A 14664-nucleotide genomic window follows, 5' to 3' on the forward strand; every position below is an offset into this window, starting at 1 on the left:
ATATTACATATTAATTTGAATGTCACAAGTGAATCACATATCTACAGAAAATTTAAAAATGCTAGGTGAACTTGAATGTTGCAGGTAAATTATATATTTGTGATAAATTTGAATATTAAATGTGAATTGTGTACCTGCTGTAAATTTTTAGTTATTACATATGAATTTGAATATTAGAGGTGAATTGTGTATCTATGAACTTCTTGTAATTAAAACCTGTTGAAACTTCACAAATAGTCTATCAAATTCGCATATATAATACAAAGTTCACATAATCAAATCTATGAACTTTATGTAAATGAAACATGTCAAAACTTCACAAATAATCCACTAAACTCACATATATAGTATGAAGTTCGCATAGCAAAATCTGTGAACTTTTTATAAGTAAAACCTATCGAAACTTACCACATATTTTACAAAATTTACATATATAGCATGTAGTTTGCATAACCAAATATGCAAACTTTCTGTAACTGAAACCTATCAAAACTTCATAAATATTCTCTTAAATTCGCATATATAGTACGAAGTTTGCGTAAAACCGTGTAGATTGCATTTAAATAATTGATCCTCAAAAAGATCCACAAATATGTGACGATCTGCACATATAACACATTGTAAAGTTCTGTGAAGCTCACACTATAAAACAACTAAAACATGATGTTGAGGGTTAAATGATAATTTCACATCACATTTAACAACAATCTTGATAGTTGTGAACTCTTGGGCCTTTTTAATTAACCACAATATTTTTAGGCATGTTTTTAAATTTTTCTAAAACTTAGGTGTCTTTCTAATTAATGCCCAAACTTTAGGTGCCTTTTTGAATTGTTTTCTAAAAAGAAAAAGGAAAAAAGAAAAAAGGAAAAAATAGAGAATTTATTGGTTTTCATGAAGTTGGAAATCACACTCAATTTTTCTTGGCAAGATAAACCTACTAGTTTTTCAAATGATTTTTTTTAGAATAGGGAGGAAATCTTGTTGTGCATAAATTGTGAGAATAATAAATGAAAAACATAGCAAATATTGAAAATCATGGAATCTTAAAATTGGAATAATATGAATTTTGAAAATAAAAATAAAATACTAAAAATCAATGAAAATTTCATGAAAAGGCTAAAACACATAAAATATTAAGAATGCAAAATAGTATTTAGTTGAGAAATTCTTGAAAAAATATTTTTACAAATATAAAAAATAAGAAGAACAATAAGAACTTTGCAAAAGTGGTTTTATCTCATTTATCTTCAAAACAGGCAATATTTAAAAAATATCACATTTTTTCTAGTATAATATCGACCTTCAAAATTTCCATGCAATAAACCATAATAATTTCAAAACATCAGTGGTATTTATAACTATGGGCAGGGGTGTAGCTATGATTCATGTGAGGGGGGGGGGGCAAACAAGGGTGTAGCAAAAAAAAAGTTGGTGTGATAGTCGGGGGTTCGGGTGCAGCGCCCCCAAATTTTTTTTTTGAGATAAAATAAAAAATGGCTACAATTATTAATAAAAATCTATTTCATATGGACAAATCAAACTATCTGGTGCAGTCTTTCTCAACCTCAACGGAAAGTTCTTAAACATTATCTAATGGCAATATATAACACTGGTGCGATAATTTGAAGTTCATAACAATGCATAAATTTTATTTATGACAAAATAAAACAAAATACAAAAGTGCCGCACCCATGTGACATAGATGAGGAGAGAAAACTCTTGGTTATTGATTTATGTTTCATAGTTGATGAATTTTATTTGTTATTAATGTTTCATAGTTGCTGGGAATTCTTGCTTTTCTCATTTCCTTTTTCTTTCCTCAGTTTTTCTATAGAGGATCATTTCTGTTTAATTAAACTTTTTTCAACCTAAGGACCATCTTGCAGAAGAATAAAAGCTGAAAAGATTGCCAGAGATTTCTGCAACATGATGGCTTCTGCAAAATTGTAAACTATTCTAGCATGATTGCAAAGCATAAAGAGATAAACCCTTACAAGATCATTGCACACACATACGCACACAAAAAATGTACTCTAAAATACACAAGCATAGTGGGTATTGTATCTAGATTTGCAGCAAACTATCTAGATTTCATAGGAAATACTTAATTAACATCTGAGAAATCACAACCATTGACACCTCATATGATTGTGCCATCACAAGTGTAGATCCGTTTGTAGTCAGAATTATCGTTGCTTGATTGTACCAAATTCTTATAATAGTTCAAAATTGTTGTTGTTTGATTGAAACAAATTCTGCACAGAATGATTATTAAACAAGTCTGACTTGCATCTCCAGTTTGATAATTTGTTTTTTCTTTGTAGATAATTTATGTTTCTATTAGCTTCAACATTTAACACAACTTGGTCCTTAAGATCTCTTTCATACTCGATCTCCTTGTTCTTCTCATCAATGTCTTTCTGCATTGACAGAACAACTGAATAACTAGGTATTTCTGCAACTGCAATGCCACCACAAGGGTATTTTTTTTTGTGATTCTAAGAGTTCCTGCAACTGGATAACTAGGTCATCCTCTGAATATATATGTCTATTTGTGGACAGTTTTGTTATAGATTTTATTGTTATTCATGTTTATATTCTTAATGTGTATATTCTTTAATGTTTTCACTATAAATTTTTATTATTTTCACTTTTCTTATTTTGCATAAGTCATAGCCCCAGTAATGTTGCTTTTACCGGTGACATTTTTTCTCTCCTCATCAGGGTTGGGCTAGGACTGGTTTTTTAAATTTTATTTTATTTTTAACTGGGCCGGGAGGCAGGACCGGGCTAAAGCCCAGCCCCAGCCCCCGCCCCCACCCTCCCTCGGCCTATGACTATGGGCCGTGGCAAGAAACAAAAAGGATTGGAGCTAGACCAGGATCTAAATTTATCACACTAAACAATCAAATCCTACACGAGGTAGAAACAAGAGTTATCATAATCAATGTAGCAAATATCCATACTATTTTGTAAATATCACAAAGAATCTGCTATTTTAGGCCATTATTTTAAACTCCAAAATATTGTGATATTTTCATTAAAACATAAATATCACACTATTACATTTCATCAGCTATTTTGCACTAAACAGGTGAAATTATGTTTTAAATAAATTTATCTATATATCTTCATAAAAAATGTTTTTTATTTTCAATTACATTCTTCTTGTGGGGGCATGTTGAAAAAAAAATCGAGAAATATGAAAATTTTTAGTTGCTTGTGAAATTTAGCTGCCATTATTTTGCCGTTTTAAACGGTTGTCACTCTGAATTCACAATGCCCTGTTTGGAATCGAGGTGATCCAACGCGTATGAGTTTAAAGATCCGACCCGTAAAGATAATGTGGAAAGCTGTGTCGTGTCTCCATGACAGGAGAGGGCACGATAAGACACGTGCATACAGACACTGTCTTTGTAATATTTGAATAAAAAACGTATTTGTAACATTAAAATTAAGGTTGTCAACGGGTTGGGTTTGGTTCGTACCGAGGTAGAATCAAACTTGGACCAGATTTTTGGGTATGGTATCGGGTCTGTACCCTGGTTTAATTGAGTCCACCATAAGAAAAAACATACCCTAAGTTCCTAACTTGATAAAAACTACATGAACCAAACCCGAACCATACCCGTTTAAACCATATTTTTTATCATTTTTACATTTAAAAAATGCGGGTCTTAATGGAAACTCAGGTCGGGTCCGGGTCTGATATAAAATTTCACAAACTATACACGAGTCCATGTACTAATCAGACATTCGGTTCTGAACCAGGGTCTTCTTATTTATCACCATACCCGGACCCTATAGGGTGTATTGAAGTCGGGTAAACCAGACCCGTTGATACCCTTAATTAAAATATCAAGAAATAGTTTTTTATTGATTAAAACACTTCGAGTCCTTGTGTCTATTTTCCAAAAAAAATCGAAAGTTGCGAGTCGAACCCGAGTCACGCGTCTTTGTGACATTGTGGAAGAGAGGGAAGAGCGAGAGGGAGAAACGACTCTCCTCCACCCGATCGACCACGACTCTCTCTCTCTCTCTCTCTCTCTCTCTCTCTCTCTCTCTCTCTCTCTCTCTCCAGACCACAGATCCACCACTCTTCGTGCTACCCTTCCCCCTCATTCAGGTATCCTCTTCCTCTTCCATTTCCTTTTCGCAATTCTTCGTTTGGAACTACCGTTTCTTCACCAACGGGGGCTCCGCTTGTCTGCCAGGAGCAGTTAGTGCACGTCAACTGGTGTTGGGACGTTGCAAGTTGGAACCCCAAATGGTATGGTTGTATAACTGGTAGGGGTCTGCCTAACCCCAGCTTTCTCCGTCGAAAAAAAAAAACTACCGTTTCTTCATGTATATTTTCCCCCATGCTTCAGAATGAGGGTTAGGGTTTCTCTGTTTTCATCCTCCGGTGTTCTTCTTTGTTAGGGTCTTGTAGAACCAGAAGGATCGGAGGATTGAGAGTGCTCGTTCTTCGCCGAAAAGTTGCTACGAGGTAAGAAAATTACATGGAATTTTCCCAATCGCTTGCCTCTACGCCTGTTTTCTACTGCATTGATTCAAATTACGGCGGCAATTTTTTTGTCTCAATTTAATATTCGAGTGATTTTGGATCTCGAATTGTCGTGCCCGATGTATGTGGTGAGATATTTGAAGTTATTACCCTAATAATCTCGGGGATACTTGATTCAGTTGATACATTACATGTATGTGTTCCTGGTCTCTCGGCCGGCTCGCATCGGCATACAATGGGATAGTTCGCGAAGAGGATATCAGGTTGCGGCGTTTGCGGAGTGGTGATCTAGATGTTTTGTAGAATTTTTACTTACTCTGAAGATTGAAATGAGGGAATCTGATTTTGGGAATAGATTCGAGTTTGGTAGGTAATGATGAGTATTCAACTCGGAGTAGTGCTGATCTTGAATGAATGCACATGGTGGGTAATCTCTTGTACCGGGGTTTTTTGGATCTGTGCAAGCCCTGTGAGCAGAAGATAATTGGCAGTCTTTCAGATTTCGAAGTATCATTTGTAGCATGAAACCATCCACTCTGTTTTAGGGTGATGCTCTATAGGAACCGGCACTGTGTGTGTGTGTTTAACAATAGCACGTTATTGGAGAAATGCTTCAATTGTGGTTATTATCCGCACCAACTTCATTAATAATGGGCCCACCATTAAAAATACACTAAGCAGTAATTTCTCGAGATAGATTGGACACTATGAATACATTGGACTGATATTTTGAGATGTTGCATTGCTTACCTGTTACGAATGTGTTCACGGTGCGTTCATCTTCATTTACATGGGTTTTTATGTAAAAAATATCTCACAAATTCCCTATTTTATATATGTACATTTTTATAATAAACTTGCTGCTTCTGCGCTTTTGCTGCATTATTGTGATGCCATTAGAAGCTAAGCAAAATGTCTGTCCTTATTGCTTACTTAGATGGCAGATTAATGTTTTTGTAACTTCAAGCAGCTAATACATGACTTATGAACACCTAGCTTCCTGCAGTACCCTGTTCCATGACTGAGTGCTGATATCATTCATTAGGTACTATGAACTCACTGTTTACCTTTTATTGACTCCTAGAAAGTGTTAAAGACTTCAACTGGGTGTATACAGTTGTTATTTTACCAGATAAGATGATTTATTTCAGTAGAAAACATAATTGAAAGCCTGTTGCAGCTAAACTAGGAGAAACCAACAGAAATTTATTTGGCAACTATGTCACATAGGTGCGGGTGTGGATATGGGTGCAGATGCGGCGATGCGGCACTTTAAAAAAACTTGGGTGCGGGGAGGGTATATATATATATATATAATTTTTAACAGTTTTAAGTTAACACTATGTGTATGTGTGCATTTATGTATTTATATTATATAATATAGATAAAAATGGACTTCATTAGGGTTAACTTAATCTACTTTTAGATAAAAATGGGCCTAAGCATGGTGAACTTCACCTAATACAAAGGAAGCTGTGTCCAAGTGTCGCACCCGCCTGGGTGCGACGCGGGTGCGGTGCCCTGTTAGAAGAGTCCGTGTGACATAGTTTGGCAAGGTTAACCCGTATGGGGCTTAAGTGTTCTTGGGAAAATCATTTCCTCAGAAAATTTTGTTCCAATTTCAGATATGAATTTGGCTTTCTACGTGTTACTTGAATGACTGGCCTGCGCTTTCTAAGAATGTAAACAAAGAAAGTGGTAAAGTTTTAGTTCCTTTCCCATGAAATAGTAACCGATAATTAATGCTTTTTAAAATGCTGTTCTCAACACTTCAACAGCTTATCAGAAGGATGATTAATAGAATGTTATATGTGCATACAAATATAAGCATAATGTTAATGTGTTAAAAGTGAAATATTTATCTGGCAATCTGAAAATGGAGAATATGTCCTGAAAGTCTTTTAGGTATAATATAACATGTGGTATATAATGTTTTCATGAAATTTTTTATTACCGGTGGTCAAAATGCTCCTCGTGGTGCAAATCAATGGATGCCAATTAGTTTGATTAAGGTTTAGAGAAAAAACAAAGTTTTACGATTTTTTTTCTCTAAATGTGTATCTAGGCAAGTAAACGTAATATACTTTCTTAGCTTTCCTTTAGAAAGGGTCTCATTTGTATAGCAAAGAAATGAAAAAAAAACAAGGAAAAGGATCCAATCCTTTCTTATTTCTCCCTTACAATGAAACTCTTTCTTTCCCTCTCTCTAGGTTATGTGTATTTTTTAGTTTTATATAAATCAAACAGGACTTACCCCTATGTACCCATGCATCAATTTCAATAAGTGTAATCTAACCTTCTTCTTTTTTTGGATAATCACGATTAAGATACCATAACAATAATAAATTGTGATAATTGTTCTATCCTGTGTGGTCATCATCACTGTCATCATCGAGGACATGCTACCTTTGCTTAGAGTTAGCTTCAATCCTGTTTCTGCATTCATCTGAAGAATTCTTAATCCACATTTCGTGTCACTAAGTTTCACCACCAACTTATCAGTCTTCCTCTCTTTCTATTCCCTTCGACCTGTGAGGAAATTCTTGTGTTTGAAAACAACAAAATTATAAAGTGCCTTGTTAACATGGGTGAAGTTCATGACTTTGTATTCGCTATCATTGCTTTGAAGTTTGTTGACCATGGATTGGATTCTTTCGTATATATATTCTTTTGATTTTTTCCCCTTTCTAGAGAGGTATAGCATCATCATTTCCTACTTGTAACTGAGATATAATGATTGTTTGTGACCGAAGAAAAAAGAGAAGTGATTAACTTATGGTCATCCATGTAGAAACCTCAAAAACTAATGTTTGTTTGAAATCCCTGAGTTCAAGTTGTCGCCATCAGCGTTGCCGATTCACCTACTGTAGTCATTTTTTTAGTCAGGCTACCTTTGTACTTATGGACTACTGTTGGACTTTTTTTTAAATTATTTTTACAAATCACTGAAATATTTTAATTCATTTTCCTTAAACAATCTGGTTCAGGATCATAGAAGGATAGTTGTAGGGAGAGTTAATGGCAAGAATCAAGCCTCAAGCACTTCTACTACAGAGTAAGAAAAAGAAGGCACCTGCTCGTGTGAGCATGGCCACAATTATTACATGCAACCTAATTATCATCCTGGTCTTGTTTTCTCTGGTGGCTACTTACAAGCATTGGTTTCACTGGTAAGATTCTGTTTATTCTGCTTTCAACTGTAGAATTGGTTAGGTATAAACGCCAATCCATGAAATTGAAACTTGCAAAAAAAATTTATTGTTCCTCTTTGCTGTTAATAATAGATGTACTTTGTTTAAGCTCTTACAATGATGTTTGTTAGGTCACGGTCCCGATCTCTGAATGACTCACAGAACTTTGAGGTAAATCTTGGTTTTCTTTGACTTCTCCCAAGTTTTTTTTCTCAATTTCTTGTTTGTAAATGCTTTTGAGCTGTTTCCGAGATGGTAGAAGTTGCATCTTTTTCTTTCTTTGTTTTTGTTATATTGCTGCATCCCTCTTATTGTATCTCTATATGTGCATTTTTGAGGAAAATTTCCTTTCCTTTCAAAAGTTTATAAATAAGATCATGTGTTCATTTGAAAAACCAGATCTTCCTACAAGTCTGCAATATTTTCCCTTGGTTCTCTTTATGTGTGCATTTTTTGAGCGAAATTTCCTTTCCCTTCAAAAGTTAAATAGGATGACGTGCATTAGGAAAAACAGATCTTCCTACAAGTCTGCAATATTTTCCTTTGGTTCAGGTAGTAAAAGTTACCTTGAAGGGAACTTAGATTTCCTGTTTTTTCTCTCTTTAGCTTTTGGAAGAAGCGTGTACATGGTGTTGGATGCTTTAGTGGAAGCATTTGTTCCTATAATTTGGTAAAACCATTCATTTAACCTATGTTGCATGGACATATGGGCAGACACAAATCATGGATGTGTGAAAATCATGAAAAGCAAGACACAGGGGCACAACATTTTTAAATATTAAATTTTTAATATGATTCATATAAAAATATATTTGTATTGTGTAAAATGTACAAGCTAAGGTAAACTCATATTCCGTAGTTCATACCCAATGCAAGGGTTGACAACCTCTTTTACAAACGCATGGCTACCGAAATAAGGCTAGGGATCGATATGGATGCACGACCTCCAAAGTCCATTATCCATTCCAAAGATGCAGAGATGGACCTGTTAAGATATATATATATATATATATATATATATATATATATATATATATACATAATGAAGGTACTGAACTATTGATCCGGGAATCATAGGTTCAAGCTGTATCAACTCAATCTGACCTAAGGATGTCAATGGGTTGGATTCAGAAAGATAAAACCGAATCCGAATCTGACTAGTCTAAAACCTGATATTTACACTTAATCAGGTTCGGATTTCAATGCAAAAATTAATACTGAATCTGAATCCGATTTCCAATCAGTTCCGGATTTGGCTACTGAATCCAGCTAATCGGATTCGGATTCGGGTTACATCCGACCCGTTGACATCCCTAATCTGACCACGTAGTAGTGTTTAGCATGTTATGTTTGGTAAAGAACAAACTTTGGATCTTGTTTTCTGGTGTAAGAATATGATCCTTTGAGTCGGTAAAATTTTGGTATATTGTGGGCCATTGATTTTTGCAGCGCTTAAAAAAACTGCTTACATGTCACAATCACATGATTCAAACTCATTTTTCTACTTAACAAACCTTGTAAATCACATCCCTAGGGTTCAATGTACCAAAAAAATCTCAAAAATATGGAAACAAGGTGATTTCAACGCAATGGTTTCATACTTCCATTAGCACCAAATCAACTGCATACTTATGTTGAGTCAACAAAGCACCCTGCATACACTTCTTGTCTGCCCGAAACATGGCTCACAAATCACCCTTCAGAAGCCCTATAGGCTGGCAGTAGTCACAGATCGGAGTAGGCAACACCATGTACACACTTGTCTGCCCAAAACACGGCTCACAAAAGTGAACGAGTGCTGTAATAAAAGTATGAAACTCAAGGAAGACAAGCATGTCCCTAGCTTTTTAACACCTTGGAAATTCTTTCTGCTACCTGTTGCAATCTTCATATAGGTTAGCATGCTGTCAACGTCCAGAAGGAAAGAAATCTGAAAAAGGATACCTTTCTAAGTGAAAAAAGAAAACAGCTCTACTAGAAAAACTCATCTTCAACTAATCTCATGTTGGAGAAGGTTGTCATTGGGCAGCATTTTTGAACAAAATATATTGTTTTGAAATTAACAGCATTTGGCAAATGCCATATGATTATAAGATTTAGCACGAAACATAATGAAATCTACAAAGGGTGAGTTGGTTTTTTGGTTTTAGGTGATGGTTTTCTGTACATATGTAAAATGCCTGGGTGAAAACAGACTATAACTATTAGTTCAATGTATATGTATGTTTTGTGGGTGCACTTGTCAACCCTTCCCATCATAACTGCATTTGGACCAATATGCCCTTTTGAACAATAATTCGTCTCTCCTCAGAAATGAAAAGCTACAAAGAGTAAGTGTGAATGAGTTTAATGTTTGTCAGTGTGGAAGCATGTATATGCCTTTGTAGACAGTGTGGTGGTGTTTTGGATAGCTTGCAACTTATTTTGGCTGGTCAGCAATTATATACACCCACTTGCATAATGTGTCACTTATCTGCTGAGTTACATATCAACCAAGTGGGTGGTGGCCTAAGGGTCCTTTTAAATTCTTCTATATATATTGACATTGTAAGTAATGGTCCAGGTAGCGGTTTTTGGAGAGAATTAATCTTTTGCCTTTTATCAGTTACAAATGCTACTATTATCTGTTACTCTATTACATGAAGTGTTTTTGACATTTTGGTCGATTTTCCATATGGGCTTGACTTTCCTTAAATTCTCTATTATTTTGTAATAGGAAACTGGAGCATTTGGGGAAATGAAGAGATTTGATCTTCCCAGTTATGCTGTAAGTAAAATTCTGTATGTTATTTCAATGTATGTTTTCTATCTGCAGGAGTCTCTCTCTCTCTCTCTCTCTCTCTCTCTCTCTCTCTCTCTCTCTCTCTCTCCTTCTCTCTCTCTCTCTCTCACACACACACACACACACTCTTACGTTTATATGCTGCCTAATTTAGATTTTTTTTCTTAACCACATTGCTTCTAGATTGGTAATATAGATGATCTCTTAGATAATGTTGGTCTAAATTTTCTATACCTTTAATCCTGTATATAATCAAAGAACCTTCAATCCTTCAAATATAGTGGATTTCTGTCTCCTTAAAATGATCTAATAATAAGGTCCTTGCATTATCCTATTGACTAAATTGTACTGTCTACAAGGGTTTCATTGTAGCCTGAATATAACTTTCAATATAAATCTGGTTGAAAGTTTAATTACTTAGCTATTGAAGGTTCATGGGTGAATATAACTTTCAATATAAAGCTGGTTGAAAGATTTAGATCAACATTATTGGAGTGGCGTGAACCTACTATTGGGGAGGGTCAGAGGGTCAACAGATATTGGAGTGGCATGGACCTATTATCATAGTTGGTCTTTTTTTTTCCTTTTTCTTTTTTAATGTTAACCCAAGCATGCTTTGGATAGAATTGATTTGACAAAAAAGCTTGAATATTTTATCATCAAGCTTTAGGGCCATTTGCGTTGGAGCTCTCTTCTGCAGGAAGCAAAAAGAGGAACAAGTGGGCTGCTTTCCGGAAAGAAAGTGGTGCCCCCATGTTTGTATTTCATGGTAGGGCCCATGGAAATGGCATGGGTTCCTATGAAATCGGTAGAAAGTTGCCAAACTCTGTCCGACAATATACACCCTTAGTGCAATATGAGCCTTTGATTTTTCACCTCTCTAAAAAACACATCTGAGCATGGAAAATACGTAATCAAATGCATGTTTTCTACTAAGTAAACTATGATAAACACATCTATAGGTTCAGATTAAGCAAAAAGCACACACAACTATGAATTGTACAGGGTCCTAATGAAAATGGGTCCTGATGAACACATTTCTCTCTCTCCACATACATATGCACACATATTGATGGGTGTTTGGTTTCTTGCATGTGGATATTCTGGTTAGATGATTCTTTTAGCTCATCCTACTTTTGGAATGCACATGAAAATGTCAAAAAGTCACAAACCTTTGGTAAAAGTGGAAGTATGAATATGACTAATAGCTTTGAAAACTTTACTAGTGTTCTTTTGTAATATGAAGATTCCCGTGACAGGTTGTCTGTTGTCTAATTAATAAAAGTTTACTTAGACTTTGAGATTCATTGAGAAAATTTAAAGACTGATGGACTATGCTTTTTAGGTGTAAATTTGGTTTTCCATACTGATGTTTTTACTTTTTAGTAGTATATCATCTATGACAAATGTATTTTGGCTTGGTTTCTTAAAAAGGCAAGGTATTGGGACTATATACAAAACAGTACACACGTATATGCGTGAAAGGTATTTCTCTAGGGCATGCGGAGAGATGGAAACCTTCGATCTAATTTTGAACTCATTTTCGTCATCAATTCCAGCATAAACTGCATGTTGGATAATTAGGGTTTGAAAAGACACCTGATGTGATCCACCATTCAACCATTTTAGGAGCCTTAAGTGACTTGCGTTGTAGTGAGAATTAATTTTTGTGTGTTCTCATCATTTTCTTAATTTTCTTGTTATCACAAAATAAACCACAAAGTTTGTGGTCTATGTTGAAATTTGATTCGAAGACATTTTCTCCAAATTAATGTGTTGAGTTTTACTTATTTACCTTTCGTTTGTAATCTTTAATTCTTTATATTGTTTTAAAATTTCTCCATATCTTATTTCATTACATCATTTCTCTCTAAATCATTGATTTTAACCTAAATTGACATTGTGTACTGTGTTTTAACTTGCCTTCTGAAATTTGGCTATCATAAGTTCTTTAATAAATGGCTTTGGACTTTGGTCTCTCCAACTAAATGTTAATAAATTTGGATATTCTTAGCATAGAAGTTGATTCTTGGATATGGACATGGAACAATGTTAATGAAATAAACTGGTGATTAATTGGCATGTCACAAATTCAGTAGACCTAGCTGTTATCTTTTAATATATGCTATTTAAACGATATTTATCTTTTGATTGGAACAGTTTACCTGATTCACATACTAAGGCCTGTAATGGTGGTGCGTGCACACACACACACACACACACACACACACACACACTTGATTTACATAGATCTAAGCTCCAAACAAAATCTACCCATTGGATCTTGTCTAGCATGTTCTATTTATTATGTTCATGTGTTAAAGTTGACTCAAATATGATGTTTCATACTATTTTTAAACCACCCTTATATATGGTGGCACGCACTTGATTTACATAGATCTAAGCTCCAAACGAAATCTACCCATTGGATCTTGTCTAGCATGTTCTATTTATTATGTTCATGTGTTAAAGTTGACTCAAATATGATGTTTCATACTATTTTTAAACCACCCTTATTTTCATTAACTATGAGCCATTGATTTTCACTGTTACAAAAATAGAATCCTATGGTGTATTAGACATGATAAAACATTCTAATATAGTGAATAAATCATGATAAAATAAATCCTATGGTTAAATTTACCCTTTGGAGGCTAGATCTATACAAACAAGAGTGTGTTGTAATGAAATGAGCGGAAGCACCAATAATGCACAAATGATGAGAATCAAGGAACCAACAATACACGCACACAATGTGCAAGAGAGAATACAAGCACAAGAAAAGCACAAGCACCCAATATGGGGTAAAAAGCCTATAAAAAGGCAAAAACACTTTATTGAAAGAGAGCAAGAGAGTGACTAAAAAGCCTTACAAGGATGAGGGAGGAGCCCTCAATTTGTAGAGGAGGGAGGACCCAAGGGACCACACAGTGGGGCTCCCTTCTAGCCGTTTGGGAGCCCCAAACGGTCATATTATGACCGTTTGGGGCCCCAACGACTAGAAGGTGGGGCCCCCTATGTGGTCCAAATACATTAAATGAAAAAATAAGAATAAAAAAGAAAAAGTAAAAATAAAGAAAAAGAAAATATATAGTAAAATTACCAAAATACCCCTATCGGGTATTTTGGTTATACAACATAAATATATTTGTATATATTTAAGTATATAATTTAACACCCCCCTCAAACTTTACGGGGAGAAGACGGAAAGTTTGTCAAGAATGAACATAAATCTTGGAGCTGATAGAGCTTTGGTGAAGAAGTCTGCTAATTGAAACTCTGAAGTAACATACGACAATGAAATTGTCCCTTTGAGGTATTCGTCTCGAACATAGTGACAGTCCATCTCAATATGCTTTGTACGCTCGTGAAAAGTGTGGTTGCTAGCAATATAGATGGCACTCTTGTTGTCGCAACACATCTTGGTAGGAGTAGAAATGAAGATGCCCATGTCATTGAGGAGACTTCTAATCCATACTATTTTCATAGTTGTCATTGTCATTGCCCGATATTCTGCTTCAGTGGAAGAGAGAAAAACTTTTTGTTGCTTCTTACATCGCCGAGAGATAAGCGATTCCCCTAAAAAAACACAAAAACCAGTGACTGAGATTCGATCATTGGGATTCCCTCCCCAATCAGCATCAGTATAAGCATTTAATTCAAGAGATGGTGTTCTTGATGTAGCGCACAATCCTCATCACGGCCGCCATATGTACAGAAGTAGGAGCATGCTGAAATTGTCTTGCAGCATGAACCTCATGAGCTATATCCGGACGAGTGATGGATAGGTAGGTGAGAGAGCCAATCAGTTGACGCTAAGGCGTAGGATCTTCAAGGAGAACACCATCTTCAAGTCTGAGTTTTGCATTTATAACTTCCGGGGTCTCGACTGTTTTTGCATCCGAAATTCTTGATTTCGTACAAATATCAACTGCCAATTTCATTTGAGACAAGATATATCCACGAGGAGAATACGCCACTTCAATACCTAAAAAATATCTCAAATAATCTAAGTCAGACATATCAAAAGTTTTCTTTAGAATAAATTTAACATCATCTACTCCCTTTTTATCATTTCCTGTGATGATCATGTCATCAATATACAGAAGAAGAATGATTATAATATCACCTGTTTTCTTAACAAAAAGAGCAGTGTCAGTATAACAAGATATAAAACCCAA

General features: G+C 35.1%; 1 protein-coding gene across 3 annotated transcripts in view; it reads left to right on the forward strand.

Annotated features, from left to right (window-relative positions):
• The first annotated feature begins 3931 nt into the window (after window positions 1-3931).
• Window positions 3932-14664, forward strand: part of LOC149834103 (peptidyl-prolyl cis-trans isomerase CYP21-4-like) — a 50507-nt gene continuing 39774 nt past the window's right edge. Inside the window, exons 1-6 of one of the 3 annotated variants that reach the window (XM_090009967.1) lie at window positions 4049-4129; window positions 4218-4273; window positions 4426-4492; window positions 7498-7680; window positions 7833-7872; window positions 10418-10468. In XM_090009967.1, the coding sequence (XP_089866093.1) occupies window positions 7529-7680; window positions 7833-7872; window positions 10418-10468 (243 nt within the window). In that variant the 5' untranslated portion in view covers window positions 4049-4129; window positions 4218-4273; window positions 4426-4492; window positions 7498-7528. The other 2 variants (XM_090009966.1, XM_090009968.1) reach the window with 2 other exon arrangements.

This window comes from Nuphar pumila, chromosome 6 (assembly GCF_984573655.1).
Source record: "Nuphar pumila chromosome 6, dmNupPumi1.hap1.1, whole genome shotgun sequence".
Classification (NCBI taxonomy): Eukaryota; Viridiplantae; Streptophyta; class Magnoliopsida; order Nymphaeales; family Nymphaeaceae; genus Nuphar; species Nuphar pumila.